General features: G+C 45.1%; 1 protein-coding gene across 1 annotated transcript in view; it reads left to right on the forward strand.

The window, feature by feature from the left end:
* The window catches only part of UBR4 (ubiquitin protein ligase E3 component n-recognin 4), a 3,959,899-nt gene that overhangs the window by 807,278 nt on the left and 3,126,574 nt on the right, over positions 1-26,047 (forward strand). The window contains 1 exon segment of the mRNA XM_044087073.1: positions 23,091-23,213. Within this exon segment, the coding sequence (XP_043943008.1) occupies positions 23,091-23,213 (123 nt within the window).

Consider the following 26,047-nt stretch of genomic DNA (forward strand, 5'->3'; position numbering starts at 1 on the left):
TCTCAGCAGAACTACAATACTTGTCATGGAAAACAGCTCTGTTGCTGGCTATCACCTCAGCACACAGGGTCTCAGAACTACAGGCACTCATGGCAGTGGAACCTTTCATCATTTTCCATCAGGACAGAGTCTCTTTACGAACTAACCCTACCTTTATGCCAAAGGTAGTATCCAGTGTGGCTTTGAATCGGACAATTCATTTACCCACCTTTTATCCAAACCCCCAGAATAAAGGAGAAAAACTCCTTCACTCTTTGGACATTCACAGACAGCTACATTACTATTTGGATAAGACAAAGATCTTCAAAAAAACTGACCAACTCTTTGTATCCTATGCTGCAAGGAAAGGCTATTTCAAAACAGACCATCTCCAAATGGATAGCACATTGTATCCGCTTTTGCTACTCGCACCATGGGTAAGCAGTGCCTGTTAATATTAGGTCCCATTCTACCAGGGCTACAGCAACCTCAGCCTTTCTCAGGGGGGTTCCAACCAAGGACATTCTAGAGGCAGCTACTTGGAGTTCAGTGCACACCTTTACCAAGCACTACCACCTTCCATTATACTCAAAAACCAGAGCTGGTTTTGCCACTGCAGTTCTGCAGGGCATCCTAGCTTCGCCTAACCCAGTTTAGTACCAGCCACCCATCCATAGCTTTGGGATTCAACCCAAGTGTGATGACTGCAGCAGTATAACACGATGAACATAGTACAGTTTTGTACCTACCATAAATGTAGATGTTAGAGTGTATATACTGCTGCAGTCCAGGTTACCCTCCCACCATCCCCTCTACGTACCAGGGTGTTACTTATAATTCCATGTACATCAATCAATTGCATGTATGTCTATATGGTGTATTTGCTAACAGCTAGTACTGTTTATCTACTAAGGTATTTTTGCATAGTTATTTGGATTGCCTTCCTAGTTGGGGCACCTGGCATCTGGGGCAAGAAAAACTCAAGAAAATGGCGTCGGCTGCTTCTTTTATACCCCTGTCGCACTGACGTCCGGGAAGAAGCGACGACAACCGACGCCAGACCAAGACTTTGGGATTCGGCCGACTGCGGGACCGTCTGATGGCAGGACAACCCAACTGTGATGACTGCAGCAGTATGTACACTCGAACATCTACATTTATGATAGGTACAAAACTGTACTATGTCTCTACCTTGGATGGGTCCAGAGCCGCTGTGCAGACACCGGCTTCTGAGGGTGTATTCAGGCCTACTGACTTGCATATTAAACGGACGTCATCTTCCTCTACAAGGCCTAAAACTCGATCCATGCCTAGAAAACTGACGCCCAGACCACATGGTCAGGCCTCTAGGACTGAATTTGCTTATGATACTTCTGATCTGGATATTGAAATTTGTTTCCTCTGATGACCAGGATTTACCCTTGTCTACCTATGAGGATTCTGATGCAGAGGACTCTACTCCCTTTGCTTCCCCTGCAGAGGATTTCTCTTTTGGTGAAACCTTGCATACTCTTAGGGTGCATTTTTGCTGGGATAGCCAGGATTACTTTGATTCTAAAAAGAGGCTTAGGGATTTCTTACTCCTGCCCCAACACAGGCCTTTAGCTATCCCCCCTGTACTGGACATTGTTGAGCATGCCAGTCTGGAATCTAGCTTGGCCCCTGACTCCTTACCTCCTGCTCCCAGAAAACCTGATAGATATTACCGGGTTCCTGACTCTCTCACAAGTTCCTTTTTAAAAATCCTACTGCGGATCCTGAGACCATTTCACAGGGACCCAAGGGCATTAAGGCTCCTACTACCAAAAATCCTACCCCCTCTGACTGAGACTCCAGTGCACTAGATAGATGGGGTTAGAAGGTATACACTTATGCAACCTTGGCCATTAGGGCCTTAAACTGCCTGTTTCATATATTGAAGTATCAGCAGCATATTATTGAATTGCTTAAACAGAAAATGATGTTGATTCCTGACTGTGCTGAAAATAAGGATTTACAGGATTTAATGCATTCTGCTGAACAAGTTGGAAAACATACTTTGCAATGTGGTTTTAATTCACTAGAGGCATCTTGCAGGGCTGCTGTCACTGGGTCTGTATTTAGGAAGGCATGCTTGGCTGAAGGAGCAATCTTTGCCAGATCATGTTAAAGCTAAATTGCTGGATGCTCCCTTAAATCAGGACCGCCTGTTTGGCAACAAAGCAGTAGTAGTACTTAAAAAGATGGAGGAAGAAGCTAAATCTATACAAACTGTTAAAGATTTCCTGCAAGTACAGCCTCCAAGATTTAGTAGGCATTGACCCTCTAAGAATTGGTCTTTCCTGCCTCTTCCAGGCCTTCTCAGCCCAAACCCAGTACCAGCAGAACATCCAGGCTTCAGTCCCAAGGTAAGCACAGAACTAAGCAGTGGGTGGCTCCCACTTCCAAATCAGGGAGTAGTAAGACTCCCCCCTATGGTAAACTGTCTCTGACATAACTTTAAAACTTCCAAGCCCTTCTCAACTGACTGCTCCTTTAGGGGGAAAGATTGCTGTGCAGGCAAAAAACTGGGAACTCATTACCCAGGACAAATGGGTTTTAAGTAGTTTCCGAAGGATACAGACTCCAGTTTCACACGTTACCAACTCCAAACGATTGGCCCGATCCTACCCCCAAATCAGTGGGCAGAGGCTCAAAAGCAAGTACTCTCTCTCAAGTGTAAGGGCTATTCAGACTGTACCAGAAGAGGAAAGGGGACAAGGTTTCTACTAGTGACTTTTCCTGGTACCCAGAAAATACAACACATGTTGTCCTATCCTAAACATCTTTCTGGTGATCCCCAAAATTCAGGATGCTAACTCTTCACTAGTTGCTTCTTATACTAGGCAAGGATGCCTAGTTGGCAGCACTGGATTTAAAAGAAGCCTACCTGCACATCCCAGTCAGGGAATCTTGCAGAAGATACCTACGCTTCAAAGCAGGCTACATGCACTATCAGTTCTCTGCACTGCCCTTTGGCTTATCTACTGCGCCCAGGGTATTCACAAAGTGCCTAGCTCCAGTCATTGCATTTTGCTGGCAAAGAAATATTCAAATATACCCATACCTGGACGATTGTCTAATTCAGGCAGAAAGCCAGGACATACTTTTGAATCATCTGGCGTTTGTACAAAAGGTGCTAACTTGTCTGGGGTACACCATAAACAAAAATAAATTGCATCTTGTACCCTGTCAACAAATGCTATTCCTTGGAAAAAGCTCGAACACAACTTCCCAGATGGCTTTCCTCACGCCAGAAAAACAAATTCATTTAACAGCTTACTTCAAACTAATGGCCACAAAAACCTTGCGGTCTGCAAGGCAAATACTGCAATTCTTGGGGTTCATGGCCTCCTGCATTCTCCTAATTCCATATGCAAGACTTTCTATGAGGAAACTACAATGGTATGTAAAAAGCCTATGGTGTCAACATTCTCAGGAACTAGAAGCAATGATTCCTATAATACCTTGCCTACAGTTAAGAGTTCCTTTGGGTGGGCAGTGGCCTTCCACCAAAACAAGGGGCTACCATAAACTCTACCTCCCTGCTGCCCAAACCCTAACAGATGCATCAGACTGTGCATGGGGGGCTCACCTGGCAGGGAAGTGCATTCTGGGCAAATGGAACCCAAGTCAAATGCACCTGCATATCAATCAAAAATAAGTTATGTACCTACCATAACATTCCATGTTAGTTGTCTTATTCTCGCCTTCTTTCTTGCTGGATGGGTTCGGAGCCGATCCTCTGCTCTGACTCGGCAATCTACTAAAGCTCGAGAGCTATTTACTGGCTCGAGGCCCTCCCTATATCCCACAATGCTAGGCGTAGATCCCCAGTTCTCATTTGGCAGAGCTAACACCAAGGAAAGATTCAAGGACACCTGTCCAACCACAAGGAAAACTTTAGTACAAAGACAGAGGAGGACACAATGTACATCAGAGTTGTCCAGAGAAAGAAGGCCCCAAAAGGGGACTCTTCTCTGTCTGTCCAGGCTAGGGGGATGGAGGGTGGGACGCAAGAAAGAAGGTGAGAAGACAACTAACATGGAACGTTATGGTAGGTACATAACTTCTTAATGTTAAGTTGTCTATCTTGCCTTCATTCTTGCTGGATGGGACAGCGTCCCTATCACCTTAGTCCTGGGTGGCTCATCGGAACAGACTCTTGAGCACAGTGGAACCAAACTCAGCTCTATTCCTAGAGGCCACATCCAACTTATAATGCAAAATGAATGTATGAGGAGTGGCCCAAGTGACTGCGGCACAAATAGATTCTATTGGTAGTTTTGCTTGAAAGGCTACCGACGTAGCCAATGCTCTGGTGGAATGACCTTTAGGTTTAGCAGGGAGTTGAGTTGATAAATCAAGGTAATAAGAGGACAACCACCTGGATAAGGTTACTTTGGAAACTGGCTGTCCTTGTTTGCCCTCAGCATAGGATAGGAAAAGTTGGTCTGATTTTCTTATTTGCTTTGTCCTGTCAAAGTAGAAACGTAATTGCCTGTGAACATCCAAGCAGTGCAAATTTTGTTCAGCTTTGTTCGAATAGTTAGGAAAAAATACGGGCAAATCAATAGACTGATTCAGATTTGTTTCAGAGGATATCTTGGGTAAAAACGAAGGATTAGGCCTAAGTGAAACTCTGTCCTTATGAAACACAAGATAAGGAGGACGAATACAGAGGGCTTGAAGTTCCGAAACTCTCCTAGCTGATGTGATGGCTACCAAAAAGAGAGTCTTCGAGGAGAGCAATTTTAAGGAACAGGAAGCCGCTGGTTCAAAGGGGGGGTGTGAAGGAAGCCAATATCAAGTTCAAGTCCCACGGAGGTGGGGGATCCCTGACTGGGGGCCTAAGTAACAAAGTTCCTTTGAGAAAGGCCTTGCAAAGTTTGTGGGACATGATGCTGGTTTCTGACAGGCTAGCATGGAAATTTGCAATAGCAGCTAATTGGACCCTAATGGTGGCAGAGGAGGAACCAGCTTGAAAGAGCTCTGCTAAAAAAATCTAAAACATGATGGACATGGGCTGTAAAAGGGTCAATATTCCTAGCCTCTGCCCAGAAGGAGAAACGTTTCCACTTACTAGCATAAGTCTTCCTGGTGGCAGATTTGTGCGAAGAAAGGATGATTTCACGCACCGGCTGAGAAATTAGCGGAAGCCTGGCTAAAGTTGGAAGTGGAGCAACCAAGCTGTAAGGTTGAGAGACTGAAGGGACTGGTGCAGCCCACCTGACTGAACCAAGAGGTCTGGCACTGGGTCCAGATTCCATGGCTGCTCCAGCAGGTGGCGATGCTGGAACGGGAACCAAATTTGTCGAGGCCAGTAAGGGGCAATGAGGATCATCCTGGATCCCAAAGCGGTTGCCTTCTGAATTAGCTTGGGAATTAGGGGAAAAGGTGGAAAAGCGTACAGAAGACCCCGAGGCCAATCGTGGACTAGAGCGTCTCTGGGGGAGTGGCCGGGAAGGGGGAAGAGAGAGAAGTCATCGCACTTGCTGTTGAGAAGGGTTGCTAAAAGGTCGCAGCAAGGTTGACCCCATCTGTGGAAGATTTTGTCTGCTACTGATTGATTGAGAGACCACTCGTGAGGCATGAGAATAGCTCTGCTTAGCCTGTCCGCTGTGACGTTGGACCTCCCAGGGATGTACGTTGCTATCAGAAACCGTTGAGTGAGAGGAGATCGCCCACTGCCAGAGTCTGGGTGCTTCACGACATAAGGGATAGGACTTGGTTCTGCCCTGCTTGTTGATGTACCACACTACAGACATATTGTCTATCTGAATTGCAATAGTCCCGGTGGGTAGAGAGCCCTGAAGAGCTTGCAACGCCAAAAGCACTGCTCTCATCCCCAAGACATTTATGTGCAGATGGTACTCTAGAGGTTGCCAGGTGCCTTGGACAGTCCTGCCCTGAAAATGCCCCCCCCCCCCCCCCCCCCCGATCAGGGAGGCATCCATAGTCACTGTGGCAACAGGAGGAGGAAGAACACACTGTTTGCCCTGGAGTATCAGAGGGGAGACCATCCACCAAGCTAGGTGGTCTTTGCATGATTGAGTGATTATTATCTTGTGAGACATTGGAAGCTGTTGAAAGGACCATTGAGTAAAAAGCATCCACTGAAGAAGCCGCATGTGAAAGCGAGCCAGGGGAACTAGTATGATTGCTGCTGCCATGAGGCCCAAGGTCTTTAGTACAACTCTGGCTTGAATCCTGTTACACTGTAGTAAGACTTGCAGATGGCAGATTTCTGAAACTCTGTCGAGAGGAAGCCTTGCAGACAGATCTTTTGAATTTAAGATTGGGCATATAAAGATAATAGACTGAGAAGGCGACAATGCAGACTTTTCGAAATTTATTGATATACTTAGCTCGGAGCAAGTTTGGATGGCATAATCCCTGGCTCGCAGTAGTTGATGCCTGGTGGGAGCAGTGAGGAGCCAGTCGTCGAGATATGGAAACACCTGGAATCCTCGCGGTCTCAGGTGAGCCGTAACCACTGCCATGCATTTGGTGAACACCCTGGGGGCTGTGGTGAGACCAAAGGGCAGGGCCCTGAATTGATGGTGACTGGCTCCCAGCCGGAAGCAGTGAAACCTTCTGGAGCGCCTGTTCATTTTGATATGGTAGTATGCATCCTGAAGATCTATGGAGCACATCCAGTTGTCCTGACCCAAAAAGGGTAGAATGGACTGGAGCGTGACCATCCTGAACTTTGTTCTTTGAACAGACTTGTTTAGCCTGCTGAGATCCAAAGTGGGTCTCCAGTCCCCTGTCTTTTTTGGCACCAAAAAGAAATTGGAGTAGATTCCAGATCCTTGCTGGTCTGCTGGGACTGGCTGGATGGCCCATTTGTCTAGCAGTTTTGAAATTTCTAGTACTGCCTGCTCCCTTATACCGGGTGGAACATCTGAAAAGGGACTTGGTTGTTTGTACCGGGGTGTGGACAAAGGGAATCTTGTAACCCTCGGATATGATAGACCGTACCCATTTGTCTTGTGTGAGGAGTTGCCAGACTTCTGGGTACAGTGACAGTCTTCCCCCAACTGCCTCCGAAGGCAGACAGTCGGGCTGCTACCCTGAATCTGTGGGCCCCCTCGGGCAGCATCTATTATTGTTCCCTCCCCTGCCCCTGGAGGGAAACTTGCCACGTGTGTCAGGCACAACTCCCTGGGGTTTCCGAAACCACATTTTTCCACTCTTCTGACCATTGCGGTATGGTCTAGAGGATGTGGAAAAACGGACTCCCACGGCAGAGAGAGTCTTGCCTTCCTGCTCACACCTGGTAAGGGTATCTTTCACCTGTGGTCCAAACAGAGCCGAACCATCAAAAGGGGTATTGGTGAAGGACACCTTAAAGGGGTCAGCAAAGTTGCATAACCACATCCAGGCATGTCTTCTCAAAGCCACGCCTGTACCTGCTGCCCTACTCGCCCCATCGGCTGCATAAGAAATAAGCCGCATGGAAGAGTTGATAGAATTAAGGGTCGCCAGCTGGGAGTTTATCTTGTCTTGAGCCCTCGCAGCTGATGGATCCTGAAGGGTATCACCCAGTTCCTTAAGATCCCTTTGGAGACTGGTTAAATGGCAGAGATAATTCATCGACCGCATAGAGAAGGTTGCTGAGGAAAACACCCGCTTCCCGTACCTGCCCATTGTCCTAGATTCTTTATTAGGTGGATGGACAGACACCGAAGGGTCAGCCAACTCCTTTGTGGCTGCTGCAACCACCATGGCATCAACAGGTACACCTTTTGTCAAAAATTGCTTGTTGGGTGGGGCTGTAATAAATTTAGTGGGCCTACGGGGAGTTGGTGCCACTGTGTCCGGGGCTGACCACGCCTTTTGAGCCACCACTTCCATTAGTGGGTTGAAAGGCGGAGACACCCAGGAGGTAGAAGGGCGAGAACCAAATGCGTCCAGGTAGACAGACTCGTACTCTGAAGGGTTAAGGGCAGTCAAGTTCCCCCTCTGCTTAAGGATTTCTAGGATGTCTGAAAAGGAGACATCCTCAGAGGGGGATCTTGGGGACCCTTCCGAATCCTCCAAGTCTGTATCAGACGTGACTGACTCAGGGGAGTCTACATGTTTCCTCTTACATTTTCTCTTCTGGGGGGGGGGGGGCTCCTCCGAAGGATCAGGGTAGGCCTCGGAACAGGAAGATACGCCCAATGGGGGCGACCTGGAGCGTTTGTTCTCCACGTTTGGGGTCAGGAGGGTGGACAGAGACTGATGCAGGCACCATGCGGGGAGGAGCCGAATGGGCTGATCGAGGGGCCGACTCAGGAGTCAGCACACTCCTCATGACGTCGAAGGCGCCTCTGTCATGCAGAGCAGAAGGTCCCCACTCTGAGGAGACGAGAACCCCTGTCGGCACCGAGAGGGACGGCTTCGAGGCCGATGTCGGGGCCGAGCTCACTTGCGCCGATGCTCCGAGAGGGAGAAACAGGGTCGGACAAGGGTCCAATGCCACTCACTCCCTCGGAGCTGACAAAGGAGTCTCTGCGCCCAGATCCTTCCAAGGATGGAACCAAGGAAGAGATCACAGCCGACGGAGCCGGAAGGTGTGGTATCTGTTCCGACGTCACCAAGATTCGAGCCCCAACCTGCTCCGGCTCCGAACACAAGGAGGCAGTCTGAGGAGGAACTGCTGTAGATACCGAGACAACCACAGTCTGTTGAGATGGGCTGGTTAAAATTTTGGCCAGGGCCTGCGACTTAAGGAGTCTGCTGACCATCCTCTCTAGGTCATGATCAGATAGCCTGGAAGACCGAGATGAGTGGGACCTATGGCTTTTCTCAGATTGGAGTAATGGTGACCTCGGAGCCAAGTGAACCGATTCTAGGGAAGGGGACCTAGAATGTTTTCGGCTCGAAGATGGTTCCGACGGTAAAGTCTAAGCCGACTGAGGTCTAGAGGTGTCTGCTCCAGCCAGAGCCAATGAGGAGGCAGGTGCTGCACCAGGCGACGGCTCCGAACTGGAAGCCGACTGCTTGCAGGATTTACCCGATAAAGGCTTGGTCGAGGATCCTTCTGGCTTAAGTAAGCCTCTCAGGATGAGCTTGTTCCTACGCTCCTGCAGGACTCTTAGGCTGAAGGCTTGACAGACTGAGCAGGAGTCCTGCAGGTGTAGGGGGCCCAAGCAATAAACGCAAGAAGTGTGACCGTCTGTCAGAGACATCTTCTGACAGCATGAGTCACACTTCTTAAAACCTGAGACTTTGGTATCCTTAGACATGATGGATACCAAAGAAAAAAGTCACTAGTACTTAAACACACAGAACAACACACACACGCACTAGTTAAGCTAACAAAATTAAACAATTACACAGTTAACTATGTATAAATATATATATATATATATATATATATATATATATATATATATATATATATACATATACATACACACACAAGTCTACAACTGTAATAAAGTAAAAGAGCTAACACTACCCTATAACACAAGGAAAGGGAGGGGAGATTAGCCACTGAGAAAAAAAAGGGGAGGGGAAGAAACTTTCTAACTAAAACTAGTTTCTAAGAGGGAATGTTCGGGAGTAAACAGAGTAAACTAACCAGGAAGTTATAAATATAAGAAAAGGTCATCGAGAAAAAACTAACTTTTAAAAAAAAAAAAATATATATATATATATATATATATATATATATATATATATATATATATATATATATATATATATATATATATATATATATATATCTATATGTATATATATATATATATATATATCTATATGTATATCTATATGTATATATATATATATATATATATCTATATGTATATATATATATATATATCTATATATATATATATATATATATATATATATATATCTATATGTATATATATATCTATATGTATATATATATATATATATATATATATATATATATATATATATATATATATATGTATATATATATCTATATATATATATATATATGTATTTATATCTATATATCTATATATATGAAAAAAGATCAATACGACCTGGAGCCAAGTAAATCACAACCACATAGCTGAAGCGGCAAACGAGATCTGGGGATCTGCCGCTTAGCATTGTGGGATATAGGGAGGGCCTCAAGCCAGTAAATAGCTCTTGAGCTTTAGTAGATTGCCGAGTAGGAGCTGAGGATCGGCTCTGAACCCATCCAGCAAGAATGAAGGCGAGATAGACTACTTAATATGAAAGGTTAGCTGTACAGAATGCTCTGACAGCCTTCAAGAAGGACCACATTCTTCCAGGACAATTAATGGTAAAGACTGGCAAACGAACTAAGCAGAAATCTCATGAACCCACATGAGTGGAAACTGGATCCAAAGACTTTCAACATGTTGATAAATAGGGGAGCTCAGATATAGACCTTTTTGCTTCCCCCCAGAACTACCAATTGGACAAATTCTGCACAAGGACTCCCCACAAACAAGCTTGGAAAGTGGATGCCCAGTCCTTCAGCTGGAAAAATCTATCAGTTTATACCTTTCCTCCTTTGCTTCTCCTCTCCAAAGTACTACTAAAGATCAAACAGGACAAACCAAGGACGGTACTGATTGCACCAGACTGGCCACACCAACACTGGTACCCCCTCTTGCGCAGTGTCACTGCTGGCACCATGGCACCTGCCTTAGACTCCTGCCCTGCTGTCCTAGCAGGAGGGCCAGGTTTTGTATCCTCAGCTTCAAACCCTGAACCTGGCAGCCTGGCTAATTACCTGATCTCTCTGTTACCATCCTTCAGTAAACAAGTGTTGGATGTCATTCTGAAGGCAAGGAGGCCTAGTACTAGAAAATCTTATGCTGAAAATGGAAAAGATTGTTCCTGCAACCAAACTCACAGAATTGGCACAGCAGCACCCAGTTTACCTCAGATTCTTCAATACTTAACTGAGATGCTTCACAAGGGCCTTTCCTTTTCCTCCATCAAAATTCATGCCTCAGCCATTTCAGCTCATTTCAACACAGAGCCCACCCCTCTTCTTTCATCCACTGCTCAAGCAGTTCCTCAGAGGGGCCAAAAACTTAAGACCACCCAGGAGAGCTCCAACTCCAGCCTAGGACCTTAACTTTGTATTGGAAAAACTCACTCGACCTCCTTTTGAGCCAGCTGCATGTGCAGAGTTAAAATTCCTTTCTTGGATAACAGCCTTCCTTTTAGCAATCACTTCAGCAAGAAGGCTGCCTGAATTACAGGCCGTATGGCAGTGGAGCCTTACATCATCTTTCATGCGGACAGGGTGTCCCTCAGGACCAATCCCTCCTTCATGCCCAAGGTAGTATCCAGTGTGGCTCACTCAGTCCATTCATTTGTCAACCTTCTTTTGTAATCCACTGAAGAAAGGGGGAATGGATACTACACTCCTTAGATGTGCACAGACAACTTAGATTTTACTTGGATAGGACTAAACCTCTCAGGAAATCTGAGCAGCTGCTGGTGGCATTTGCTGCAGGGGCAGAGGTGAGGGCCATTTCAAAGCAAACCATTTCTAAAGGGATAGGCCATTGCCTTCATTTCTGCTATAAGCACCGTGGAAAACCTATCCCACAGTGATTAAGACCACACTCAACCAGGGCTGCATCTCCCTCTACAGCCTTTCTCAGGTGTCCCTACCAGGGACATCCTAGAAGCTGCTACCTGGAGTTCTGTACATACTTTCACCAAGCATTACCATTTGCCAATTTTTATCGAAATCCAGAGCTGCCATCCTTAGCCTCGGGAATCTACCCAAATGTGATGACTGCAACAGTGAAACACGAAGAACATGGTACCGTTGTGTACACTTACCATAAATGTAGATGTTCGAGTGTATTCACTGTTGCAGTCCTGGTTACCCTCCATCCAACCCCCTGACTTCTTTTGGCTATACCTCTATTCATCTTTACTATGCTTAAAAGCTTTTTCGTGTATTTGCTTTTTTGTTGTGTATATGGGGGCACCTGACATCTAGGGCAAGAAAAACTGATGTAATGGCGTCAGCTGCCGGCATTATACCCCTGACTACCGGACGGCAACCTATGCAGGACCCAAGACTTTGATAATCAGGCCGACTGTGGGCTACTGCAAGAAGATAACCCAAATGTGTTGACTGCAACAGTGAATACACTCAGACATTTGCATTTCTGGTAGTACTTTTCCCTCCATCATACCTTTCTTCTCTTTCTCACCATTCTTCCTTATTGTTCTCCTTTCCTTACTAGGATATATTGGTATTTATTTTTCCACTGGTGGTGATCTTCCATAAGAGCCTGACTTCCTACTTGGGGCTCCTGACAGGTCAGGGCAAGAAAACTGATGTATTGTTGTCGGCTGCCTTACTTTGTACTACTGACGACCTGAAGTCAATCCTCAAGTGATAGCAACCGACGCAGAAATACTAAGTCTCTGGTATTTGGGCCGGCCCAGGAACTACCCTGACAGGGATAACCCAAATGTGATGACTGCAACAGTGAATTCACTCGAAAGTCTACATTTATGGTAAGCGTACACATCTGTAATTTCCTATTTTATGCAAGTGGTTTAAAGTGGATATGCAGTCCAAAAGCATAGCAGATTTTCCCTCTGCAGTCTTGCAGGGCATACTCTGATCTCCCCAGTGCGTTACAAAACATTTTTTTTTTTATGTAGTTAAATGGTTTAAGTTTTCTTCCCATGGATGAAGAGTGATACAACAGCTGTGATCCTTATGATGAGCGTAGGACATTTGTGCATTTCATTAGCCATAACAGATTTTCAGATAAAAAAAAATAACTGTCGGTGTGTGCTTTCATGTACCCTACTCCATTTTATTCTTTAGATGAAGGATGCAAGGACATTTTTTCAGAAGTTATCACTCATGTTCTCTGGAGGAGAGTGAGAAAGTGTGCAGTTTTAGCCTCTCACTATTGTTCATATGCAAATCCTGCCTGATATTGCTAGCCCAGGAAGCAGACTGCTTTCTTTCACTTCTGATTTTGATGGGTTTTTAACTGAAATCAGTAGTAGTATTTGGTTTTTATGATGCTTTTCTCTGTCCGTTTTATGTAAGTCCAGTACAAGAGAGTTAAATACCATACTTGTGGTCCAGAGGCACAAGATCTGCACCCTTCAAATGCAAGGGCACACTTGGGGATTTCCCTAGGCAAAAAAAACTTTAGAAAGCTCACGGTGCCCTGCCTTCTGGTCGTGTACCATATCAGTATCCTAGGTTAGGAAAGGAGTTCAGCTGCACCCTGGAGTAATGATTACAGATTTAAAAGCATGTACAGTGCATTTTTTTTTTTTTTTTTTTTTTTTTTTTTTTATAGATAATGTATCGAATTATATACTTGTTTTTGCAGGAACAAAATCTAGTTACCAGATCCCCTGTTCTAGATAGAGATTTTTTTCTGTTGATTTAGTATGTCTTCATAGAAGTGTTTTGGACATGGACTGCGTTCCCCACAGTACAAACAGTTCTGTAGTGATCACTGATATAAATACAGCATAATGTGAAACGTGCAATATTGCTACTTTGAAGTGACACTTTGCAACTGTGTGTAATAGGCAGATATTCTTCATGTTTCACTATTGCAGTCATCTTATTTGGGTTTTCCTTGCCAGGGTAGCCCTCAGTCGGCCCGAATACCAGAGACTTAGTATTTCTGTCTCTGTTGCTGTCACTCCAGGACTGGCGTCAGGTCATCAGTGTTATAAATTAAGGCAGCCAAAGCCATTACATCAGTTTTTCTTGCCGGGGACCCCGAAGCAGAAGCAGTTCACACTACTGCTGGTCGGCTGCTACCTTAGTCTTTTGTTTCTGAAATTGAAGTTGAAGTCTTGTAAAACTAAGTACCCTGTTGGGGATCCTTTTTTCTTGTTCTTACCAATGTCAGAAAAAGTTAACGCTTGTAAAAAGCAAAGACCACACTGAGATTTTCATTTCTATTGCGTCACTTGCTTAGGCCCAGACCATGACGTCCCGCGCTGTCGCTTTTGTGCTCTGTTCAACGCCAAAACTATACATCGTCTGGCCCTTATTGTAGCTAGATATTTTTGCTCCCAGTCTTCAAATTCCGATATGGCTTCAGTAAGCCATCCGACAGCAGATCATCTGAAAAAACATAAAGATAAAGACAGACACAGACAGCACAGGTCCAAAACTGCCGACAACGCTTCCATTAAACTAGTGGTCAATTCTCCGGCCTTCAGTGAGGCACTTTTGTAGCCTTTCATTCTCACTTCTGTGGATTTGCAGGCTGCTACCAAGACCCTTTTGGAGGCGGGTATGCACAGTGACTCCATCAAGTAAGGATCCTGCGGATGTCTCTACCTTGGATATGTCTGTAGCCGCTGACCAGGTACCAGCTTCTGAGCAAGTACTTCACACTACCAATTCTCGACACAGACCGGCTTCTTTCACGTCTACCGTTCTTTTGAAAACTACTGAGTTTCAAGGCCCAGGGTACGAACCACACCCAAGAAAACAGCAACACAATCTCAGGCACCTGCTTCCTTATCTGAGTCTCAGATGCTTAAAATGGTGGAAGACCTTATAATGCTTATCAAGGAAGCCAGGCTTCCCCTTCCAAAAGAAAGAGATTTGTCCCCAATAGTTTTATCTGAACAGGAGTCTGATGACTCTGATGCATCTGATTATGAAGATATGCAACCCCTCTCAACTTAGGAGGATTCTGATGCAGAGGAATCCATCCCTTCAGCCTCTCCACCTGAGGACATTTCCTTTGGGGAAACCCTACATACCTTAAGGGAACATTTCCAGTGGGAATGTCAGGACTATCCTCAGTCAGAAAAGAGACTCAGGGAATTCCTAGATCTTCCACAGCACAGACCTCTGGCCATTCCTCCTATCCTGTATCTTGTGGGCTATGCTTTTATGGAATGTAGTTTGACTCCTGACACCTTCCCTCCTGCTCCCAGGAAAACAGACTGGTATTATAAACTGCTTGACTCTCAAATTTCTATTCCAAAATCCTTCTGCTGACCCCGACGTTATATCTCAAGGGCCTAAAGGAATTAAAGCACCTTCTGCTAAGAATCGCACCCCCCTCAGATAAGGATTCTCGAGCATTAGACAGATGGGATAAAAAAAGAATACACCTCTGCTGCTCTTGTTATTTGAGCACTAAATTGTCAGTTTCATATGCTGAAATGTCAGCAGCATACCATGGAACTTTTCAAGCAAAAAATAATTTCCTTTCCTGCTTGTGCAGAAAATAGTTACAAGAGTTAATGCATTCTGCAAGTCAACTAACTAAGCACACCTTACAATGTGGTTTTGACACACTAGAGGCATCTTGCAGGGCAACAGTCACTGGTTCTGTCCTTAGAAGGCATGCTTGCCTAAAGGAACAGCCCTTGCCAGACCATGTCAAATCCAAATTATTGGATGCACCACTGCACAAAGACGACTTATTTGGCACCAAGGCAGAGGGGGTCTTAAAGATAGAAGAAAAAGCTAAATCTATGCAGACAGACTTCTTGCAGGTCAAGCCACCGAGGTTCAGTAGGCATTGCCCCTCCAAGCACTGGTCCTTTCCTCTCCAGGTCAGCTCAGCCCAGACCCTGGGGGAGCAGGCCCCCAAGATTGCAGCCCCAAGGAATGCAGGGATCTAAGCTATGGAGTTCCTCCTCTTCAAAACCAGGGAGTGCTAAGCGACCCCCTCATGGTAAGAACTCACAATGACTTCACACTTCCATCCCCTCCCTCTGCCCACCTGCTCTTGCCCCTAGGAGGAAAACTCTCCTTCCACGCAAGCTTCTCTGCCACCATTACCAACGACTGCTTGGTCCTCAACATAGTGTCCCAGGGATACAAATTTTATTTCCACACTCTACCAACCCCAAAAGGGTTCCCAGATCTTCCCTCAAACCAGTGGACAGTGGTCAAAAATCAAGTCCTTTCCCTGCTTTCAATGAGGGTAGTAGAGAGCATGTTACTGCAGAACAGGTAGGCCAAGGTTTCTACTCCGGTCTCTTCCTGTTACCCAGAAAAGAGGGCACCTGGAGGCCCAATCCTTAATCTATCCATTCTAAACACTTTCCTAGTGATACCAAAATTCAAAATGCTCACCTTCCAGCAGCTTCTGCGTATGCTTTCCAAGGATGCTTGATTAGCCACCCTAGACCTAAGAGGCCTACCTACACATCCGAATCAGGGAATCTTGCAGAAAATATCTCCATATCAGGGCAGGATCACTACACTTTCAGTTCTCTGCACTTGCCTTTGGCTTATCCACCACTCCCAGAGTTTTCACAAAATGTCAGGCTCCCGCCATTGCTTTTTGTTGCCAAAGAAATATTGAAATTTACCCATACTTAGATGACTGTCTGATGCAGGCAGACAGGAAAAGCTGCTAAAGCACCTGACCTTTGTAAAGGACCTACCGATCTCCCTGAGGTACACTATCAACGAAAAGAAATCCAAACTAGTACCCACACAAAAAAATTATTTTCTTGGGATCAAGCATGGACACGGCATCCCGAATGGCATTCCTTACACCAGAAAAACAAACCTACCTGACAACCTACTTCTCTCAACTAGCCCCCAGATCCCAGTTATCCACAAGGAAAATTCTGCAAACTCTGGGGTTCATGGCTTCTTGCATTTTACTCATGCCATATGCCAGACTGTATATGAGGAAACCACAGTGGTTCATAAAAAGCCTTTGGTGTCAACACTCCCAAGACCTGGAAACTATTATACCAGTGATAAAGGATTATGGAAAGATTTCCTTTGGTGGACAGCAGCATGCAACCACAACAAGGGACTACCCTTCTCACAACCCCATGCCGCCCAGACCTTCACCACAGATGCATTAGACTATGCCTGGGGTGCACACCTGACGGCAGGTGCATTCAGGGCCAGTGGATCCCAAACCAAATACATCTGGACATCAACCAAAAAGGGATGTTAGCTGTTCAGCAAGCTCTGACAGCCTTCAGGCCCCTACTCTACCCGGGGCCTGTAGCGATCAAAACAAGCACCACCACTTTGATGTAGTACATCAACAAGCAGGGAGGGACTCGCTCGTACCCTGTGTGCAGGCTCGCCATGACCCTTTAGCACACAGCCTCAGTCATGCAACTACACCTGCTAGCACAATTCTTGCCAGGCTGTCTAAATTCTCTGGCAGACAACTTAAGCAGAAATCTTCTGGACCCACATTACTGGCAGCTAGACCAGAAAACCTTCATCCTTATAACCCAGAAATGGGGCACCTCGAAGATCGACCTCTTTGCTTCCCACTCCAATGATCAGCTCAACAAATTCTGCACCAGGGAACCTCACAGCAAAGCCTGAAAAGTGGATGCTCTCTTTCCAGTGGGTCAACCTCTCGGTCTATGCATTTCCCCTCCTCTTCCGCTCATTACAAGGGTATTGCTCAAAATAATGGAGGAAAAAATTACAATCCTGATTGCCCCAGACTGGCCATGCCAGCACTGGTACCCCCTGCTGCGAAGCCTGCCTCCACTGCCACCATAGCATCTCCCTCAAATCCCAACACTCCTGACCCAGGAGAATGGAGAATTCATTCATCCCCAATTGCAGACCCTCAATCTGGCAAGCCTGTCTTATTTCCTTACCACTGTACAAGCTGCCAATATAAGCAAACAAGTTCTAGATGTTATACGTGAGGCCAGACACCCTAGCACTAGAAAGTCTTATGCTGACAAGTGGAAAAGGTTTTGCGCCTGGATCCAGGCTAAGGCAGCAGGAACTGGACATCCCTCTCTACCTCTCATTCTGGAATACCTGGCTGACCTACTACACAGGGGTCTATGCTTCTCTTCCATTAAAATTCATGTCTCTGCTCATTTCAGCTAAGAGCCACCTATTTTCTCCCATCCTGTCATCAAACCGTTCCTAAGAAGGGCTAAGAACTTGAGGCTGCCCAGAAGAGCACCTACCCCAGCTTGGGACCTTAACTTTGTTTTGGAAAAACTCACCCTGCCCCCACTTTGAACCAGCAGCATCAGCAGAGTTAAAGTTTCTCTCTTGGACCACAGCCTTACTTCTGGCCATCACTTCAGCTAGATGAGTATCCATGCTACAAGCACTAATGGTTGTAGAGCCCTTCATCATTTTCCATGCGGACAGGGTCTCCCTCAGGACCAACCCATCCTTCATGCCAAAAGTGGTGTCCAGTGGGGCTCTCAACCAATCCATTTATTTGCCCACCTTTTTCCCTAACCCACAAAACAAGGGGGAAAGGATTCTGCACTCTCTCTAGATGTGCACAGACAGCTCAGATTCTACCTAGACAGGACTAAATCATTTAGGAAGACTGATCAATTGTTAGTCAGCTTTGCTACAGGAGTAGGGGGCAAGGCCATATCCAAACAAACCATTTCCAAATGGATAGCACACTGCATCCATTTCTGCTACAAGCAGCACAGGAAACCTTCCCCCAAGGGGGTCAGGACACATTCTACCAGAGCAAACTCCACCTCTGCAAGTTTCCTCAGAGGGGTCAACCACTAGGGACATTCTGTAGGCTGCAACATGGACATCTGTTCGTACCTTCTCCAAGCATTACCACCTGCCTATCTTCTTCAAATCTAGGACAGGCTTTGCTCCAGCAGTTTTGCAGGGCATCCTAGCCAGCCCCCAGTCTTCTTGACTGCCTCCACCCTTTTCTTCAGCTTTGGGAATCAACCCATATGTAATGACTGCAACAGTAAAACACGAGGAACTTAGTACAGTTGTGTAGACTTACCATACATGTAGATGTTCAAGTTTATTCACTGTTGCAGTCGTGGTTTCCCTCCCTCCACCCCCTTGTCTCTCTCTCCTTACAAGAATGTTTTGGCATTTCCTTTCTGCTGGTGGTGTTCTTCCACCATAACCTAGCTCCCTGTTTGGGGGCTCCTGACAGGGCAAGAAAAACTGATGTATTGGCATTGGCTGCCTTAATTTATAACACAGATGACCCTAACGTTAGTCCTGGAACGACGGCAACCAACACAGAAATACTTAGCCTCTGGTATTCGGGCAGACTGAGTGCTACCCTGGCAAGGATAACCCAAATGTGATGACTGCAACAGTGAGTACACGCTAACATCTACATTTATGGTAAGTGTACACAACTGTACTTTTCAGAATCTTTCATTGAAAGTTCATAATGCAATGATCAAGGAATAAAATGAACGTTTGAGTATAACGTTGTGCAGCTCTGTGCTAAATTTGACACTACTAGATTTTCCCCTCAGTAACAGGGACTTTTGGTCATAGCATATTTTCATAATTTTATATTTACGTGTTTCCAGTGGCACAATGTGTTTTACATTTTTTCTTGTGTGTATGCTGGATCCACTATGCTTTTGTGAACATAATATAGTGCAGCATGCAATACCAAAAGTGGAATGCTTGCAAAACCCTACAAATGGTACCAATGCATAGATGTCTAAAAGTGGCTGTCATTCCTCCTTTAAAGTACTGGGAAGTTGTAATAGGGCAGTTAGGCACACACTGCTCTCTAAGACTGTTCTGCTTTTCAGATTACAGTGCAGGTGACTTCTAAATTTGACTTCCCTATACACCCCTCCAATTATAATTGTCCACAAGTAAATGTTACAGGTGTGTGCATATACACGTGCGTGTGTGTGTGTCTGTGCATATATATATATATATATATATATATATATATATATATATATATATATATATATATATGTATGCGTACACATGTGCACACACACATATATATATATATATATATCAAATATGCACACACACACATATAGTGTGTAAATAAAATGTGTATATAGATATGTAAAAATGCATATATATGGATATAATCTAGAACTCTGAGTGCAGGCACAACATCCCTATGGGATGCACATATTTTCACAGTACCTCTTTCAAGCATTGAGCAGAGATGAGTTGCGGTCAAGTGACATCAGTAAAGCCAGTTTTCATACAGAAGTGTCTTCTTCCCCTGCCAGTGCTAACCACTTTTTGGATGTAAACACCTGATATTTGACTGATGCCTGTTCTTGCATAGCTGCAGTACTCCTGATTATTTTAACAGTTGTCAAGTTAGTACAGTTTCTCTTGCCTTCACAAACAGCCTGCCCCCCCTTCCACAACACACACTCATACTACCACCAAAGATAGCCAGCTGCTGGCTGAGAACTTACTTGACATTTGTCAGAATAAAGTAAATATTGGGTACAATAACATACTGTCCCTGCGTACAAGTTGTATCACCAATCTTACCTCATGCCCCTTCACTCTTCCCATGCCTGCCTAGCTAATGTAGTGCCAGGGATGCCAGTAGAGTCCTGGTCATCTGTCAGTCAGTCAGTGCTCCATTTCTCTACGCAACGGAGATGGGCAGTGCTAAAGGTTTTTTCTTTTTTTGATTTTTGTTTATTACGATCTGAACTGGATCACAGTTTAGTGATTGTGATGGGACTGTGATCAGGGTTATATGGAAAATGAACTTCAATGATGAAGTTTTTCCACAATTTCTTCCTCAGTGAAGACCTAACCATTGGTGCACTCATTTGTCTGAACCAGTGTGTGACAGACCCTTTCAGTGTGGAACTTCAAGGAATATGAACTTTTTAAGACCCCAAATGAGGAATGATTGTCGTAATGAGGTACACTTGAGAGGTATGTCCAGGATGCAGCATGATGAAGGTAGAATGGATGTTGGTCCTCCTTTACCAAAAGTCCTTGTAGTTAGCATTACTACAGCAGTTGTATTCTAGCACAGTAACTTTGTTTCAGAATCTCTGATCATGGTATCTTAGAGGCATACATTTGACCTAATCTTTGGTGCACTCTGCTATCTGAACCTGTGGTCAAAAAAATGTTTTTGCAGTATGGCCTTCAGATGTCCAGCAACATGTAACAGTGGCCTTTGGGTAAGCAAGATGTATTTCGCTTGATTGCTGTGACCTTTTTACCCAAGAATTATTCCCATTTCTTTCTAACAATATTTCTGAATAAAAGAAAAAAAAAGTCTGAGTACCTTTTCTGAAAGCATGTTCAAAGTCACCAGACTGTAATTGGTAAATTTCTTTGAAAGTGTGACCAGGGCCATTGATTAGGACACATCTGTGCACACAGCATATTTAGACTTGGCAGAGGCTTTCAACACAATCCCATATTCAGTTATTGCCAGTAAACTTAAACTGAATGTAAATCCCTTCACTGTAAGATGGGTTGCCAACTGGATCACAAACCAGATGCACCCTATCAAAATGAGTGACTCCACATCAACCCGTAGACCTGTTACCAGTGGGGTGCCACAGGGGTCAGTTCTGGCCCCCTCCCATTGTTTAGTATATATTTGTCAGAAGTCAAAACTAAAGGATTGTGGCTGACCAAGTTTGCAGACTACTACAAATGAGGTGCAATCATCCAGTCCCCAAATGATGTCCATGTACTCCAGGAGGGTCTCACAGTCCAGCAATTGGTGTATTAGTCAGGGTCTCAAACTGAATCCAGAGAAATGCATCATTCCCTTCACACTCAAATCATCAATACCCTAAGTACCCAGGAAGTGCTAAGGAACTTGGGATCACAGGTTGACTGCAACCTTAACTTCAACCACCATTTGTCTACCATTGGAAGGAAAGGTTTCCACATAGCTCACTTGATTAGTAAAGGCATCACTTCAAGAGCAAAAGAAGTTATAACCCTCGTATACTTGGCACTTACCTGGCCCTTAATTGAGTATAATGTCCCATTAGTTATGTACCATACTAAGCACCTGCAGCAATTGGTGAAACCTCAGAGGTTTCTAACAAAGATGATCAAGGCCCTTCAGTGTGTGCCTTACACTGACCAACTGAAGTCTCTGTCACTGTACTCTATTGTATAGACTTCTTAGGTGAAACTTATGTCTTGCCTACAGAGCAACCCAAGACCCGAACCTAATGAACTTACTGCATATCTGTAAATCAAATTGGGTTTAGGTCTACTCATTTCATGGACTTTAGTATGGCCTGTGACTTAAATAGGATATACTGTGTGGACAGTTTTATCTCCCAACGACTGCCGTGACTTTGGAACAGGCTGCCAGTTCACATGAAACAGAGCACCTCTGTCACACTGTTAGAGGCACCTCGGTAAGTGGATGGGGCACCATAAATTCTTACAGGGAATAGTGCCCCCAACCCTCCTGGACATGGGTAGTCATCACTAAATGCAATCTTGGGTATTTACTCGTACTTGTACGGTATTACATTGGGTTGAAATGGGTAGGCTTAAAATGACCTCTCAGTCAATAGCCTAGTAATCTTTTTTGATCCTATCCTATCAAAAGAGCCATCTTTTTCAGTTGGAACCAAGCCCCAGCAGTAGCCGCCACCTCTTGACCTTGGAGCATTTGTGTGTGTATTTGTGGGTGTATAAGCTGGTAAAATCTGAATGCAGACACTAGTTTGTAGCAGTTCTCATCTTGTTTAGCAGTGTTATGCTCCCAAAGAAACACATTCAGCCTAATGTCATTGCTCGTGTATTATCCTTGCTGTGTTAACTTTTATCTTTGTGCACTTCATAACCAGGAAAATAGATTTTAGGAATATCTGACAGTCTGTTTTTCTCAACATTCTGCACTTTGTGATGCAAATTAATATATTTAGTTTGATTGCTGCTAAATTCAGGATAGAGTTGTGGGCCTTGTTATATTTAGTGGCACATATGAATATGTACTTTTAAGTCAAATTAGGATACAGTGGCACTGAAGCCTATTCAAGCTGATGTAGGCTTCATTAGGATGAGGGCACAGAAGTTCTACAGAGTACAGAGTCTTGTTATAACCACATTTTTATGCATCTTAGAAAGCCAACCTCACTCGTATGGGCTGTTTGTGCTCGTTTGCTAGACAAGTTGCAAGTTTTTTGCTTATCTGACAGATGTTTTCCATCACTTGTAGGAGTTGCCTTGTCAGTCCCATGTATTCTAGAACTCTGTCACAGTTAAGGTAACATGTCCTTGATAAACACATTTACTCTCTCAACTGCTTCATTAAGTTTAATTTGTGTAAGAATAATGTACAGGTATCCTAGTGTCTTCTTTTTTATACAAGTGCAATTGTGTGACCTTTTGACTGCTCTCAGCTGTCACTTTGTTTTTTATGCAGGAACATCTCATCAGTCAAGGAATGCAGGCTGATCAAGCTAATTCCCTGGTTGAAATGGCTGCCAGCAAATGCAGTTCTGTGAAATATGATGTTGAATTGGCTGAAGATTACATTGCTAGGCAGGTAAGTGTTTGGCACTTGTGAGTTCTTCATTGCTAGCTTGAACAGCTCTTCAGATTGTACTACACCTACTATTTAATCTGATGTCGATCTTCATGTAATTCTTGACTGTGGGCTCTGTTCGGAGCCTCGTAACTGACTCTGCCATTATTCCAGCTCGTGTCTTCCAAAAACTCTTGAGTTAAACACTCCATAGTGCTCCTCACAAGATTACCTCCAGATCTCGTTTGCCACCTCAGTGCCAGACAAGGTCTCTCCTCTGAGCTTTTGAGCGACAGCAAAAACTTTCTAAAACTGTAAGTTTGACATTTTTCCTCTTATATCAACATTCCCTTTCCATTTCTGTTACCTGCTCCTCTTTTAGATTGTCTTGTGTGTGTGACCTATTTCTTTAATCTATCGGTTTGGTAACCTGTTACGTACTATTGCTGGTACTTTTCCCCTTTACCCTACTGGTATTAAGTACCATTGTTGGTACTTCTTTCCTTCCTGTAGTTTAAAAAAAAAATTGATTTTTCTTACTTTTGTGTGTTTGTGTGTGGCCCCTTTTTTGTCATGGCAGGCAAACCTGTTTAAAGGCTGGCTTCAGAAGGTGCCAGAAATGTGATAGGAAGCTTCCTAATTCAGACTGTCTGTTGTTTAGGAGTAGTACATTTGCAAGAGGACTGTGCAGTTTGCCACAGTTTTTGCCATAGGCCTTTAATTGACCACAGAAATAAGCTTATTCTTAAAGGTCTTCTTAAATCAGACTTTGATGAGGCCTTATCTGGTTCTAAAACTGATGCACGTTCACCACCTTCTTTCTCAAGTAAGCCAAAGAGAAGAGGTCAGTCGGTTCAGACACATTCTTTGGAACTGCCAAGTAAAATAGCCAAGGCTCCCCATGGATGTCCTTCAAGAATGCAACTGCAGTTATAACATATGGGTTGTCCTGCCTCGGGCAGCCCTCGGTCGGTCGGATTCCAAAGTCTGTGTCCTGCGTCGGTCGGTGTCGCCTCCTCTCCGATGTCAGAACGGCTGGAGTATAAAGGCATCGGCCGACACCATCTTCTTCGGTCTTTCTTGCTGCGCGGTGCCCGAAGCAGAAGCAGTTCGCAAGTGCCGGTCGGTCAGCTCCTTTGTTTTCAGTACCGAAGTCATCTAAAAGCTAAGTACCCCGTTGGGGAACATTTTTTCTTGCCTCAGCCGATGTCAGAACAAATTGAGAAAGTTAATAATTGTTTGTCTTGTGGTAACCAAATACCTCATAAGGACTTCCATTCTTATTGCCTCCCTTGCCTGGGCCCAGACCACGACGTCTCGGCCTGTGCTGCCTGTGCTTGCTTTAATAAGCGCACTCTCAGGCGCTGGGCAGAATTTGCCAAAGAATTTTTCGGAGAATCTTTCGCTTATATCATGCCGTCGGAACAACCGACAACTCAATCTACCAAAAAACGAAAGGACCGGGAACGACATCCTCGGCCCGCGTCCTCCACCGATACTCCTCCTAAACCCTCCGCGAGTGCTTCGGTCTCTTTGGAAGCGGTAATTCTACCGCTCCAGGCCGACAACACAGCATTAACAAGTCCTTTGGTCTCGGAGTCTACACCGGTGCCGGTTGTTGATTTTCCTCCAGAAACCGAAGTTCTGGATCTACCCGACACCATTCCTGTGGACAAGGTTACTCCTGCACGTGGGGCAGCTAGGCCTCCTGTATCCATGTCCATCAAGGCCTTTGCACGTGCTAAGGCCGCCAGCCAGGCCACGGCCCATCCTAAACCTACTGCCCAGGCCCCTTCTTCTGATAAACAGATCATGTCTCTTGCTGCAGATCTTATTTCTCTTATCAGGGGGTCTCAGCCTCATCCAGACAGAGGTTCTCAGCCGCCTGCAGAGAAAAGGCCCAGAACTGAGCAGGCCGACAACCTCTCTTCAGATGAAGCCTCTGGGGATTCTGAGCATTCAGATACCCAAGAAGAATCCTTCCAGGCCTATGAGGACTCTGATGCTGAGGAATCAATTCCCTCTGCCTCTCCTCCAGAGGATTTCTCGTTCGGTGAAGTCCTACACTCTGAGGGAGCATTTTAAATGGCAGGGTCAGGAATTTTCTGATTCCAGGAAAAGGCTACGTACCTTCCTCAAGCTACCCCAGCACAGACCTTTAGCTATCCCTCCAGATGTTCTTCGTTCCACATTGCTGCAGTCCTTACTATTGGGTAGTCCGCTGTCCAGTCGGCCCGAATACCAGAGTATATGGCTGACGTCGGTCAGGGCGCATTAGACTGACGCCAGTACGCCAGGGTACTAATGCGCATGACCGACGTCATATCCTCAGTCTTTTTTGCCGCATGGTCCGATGCAGAAGCAGTTTTGCGAGTGCAGGTTGGCGTTCTGAAATATTTCCGAAGCCGGAGTTTCAGACCGAATCAGAGTTGGCTAAGTACCCGCTGGGGAACATTTTGGTTTTTCTTGCCTCAGTATTTAACCGGATGTCAGAAAAGTGAATAACTGTATTTCTTGTGGGAAACAGATACCTCATAGGGATTACCATACCTTGTGTATACCTTGTTTAGGGCCTGAGCACGACGTTGTTGGATGCCGCCTTGTGCTAGGTTTAACAAACGCACTATTAAGAGACGGTTAGACTGTGCCAGGTTAGTGTTTGGGAAGCGCTGTAATTATAAAATGCCGCCGGATGCTCCGGACGCCCAAGAAGCGCAAGGACAAAACAGCGGTTTAGGGTTGATGAACCGCAGTCCCGGACGCCGGTTCTTTAGAAGGCTCAGTGGAGCCAGAGGTTTTGCCAGGAGTTTCTTTGGAGTCTCAGGCAGAGACTTTACTGTTACAGGATGTGCCTT

Source organism: Protopterus annectens, chromosome 1.part1 (assembly GCF_019279795.1).
Source record: "Protopterus annectens isolate FY-2018-M chromosome 1.part1, PAN1.0, whole genome shotgun sequence".
Classification (NCBI taxonomy): Eukaryota; Metazoa; Chordata; order Ceratodontiformes; family Protopteridae; genus Protopterus; species Protopterus annectens.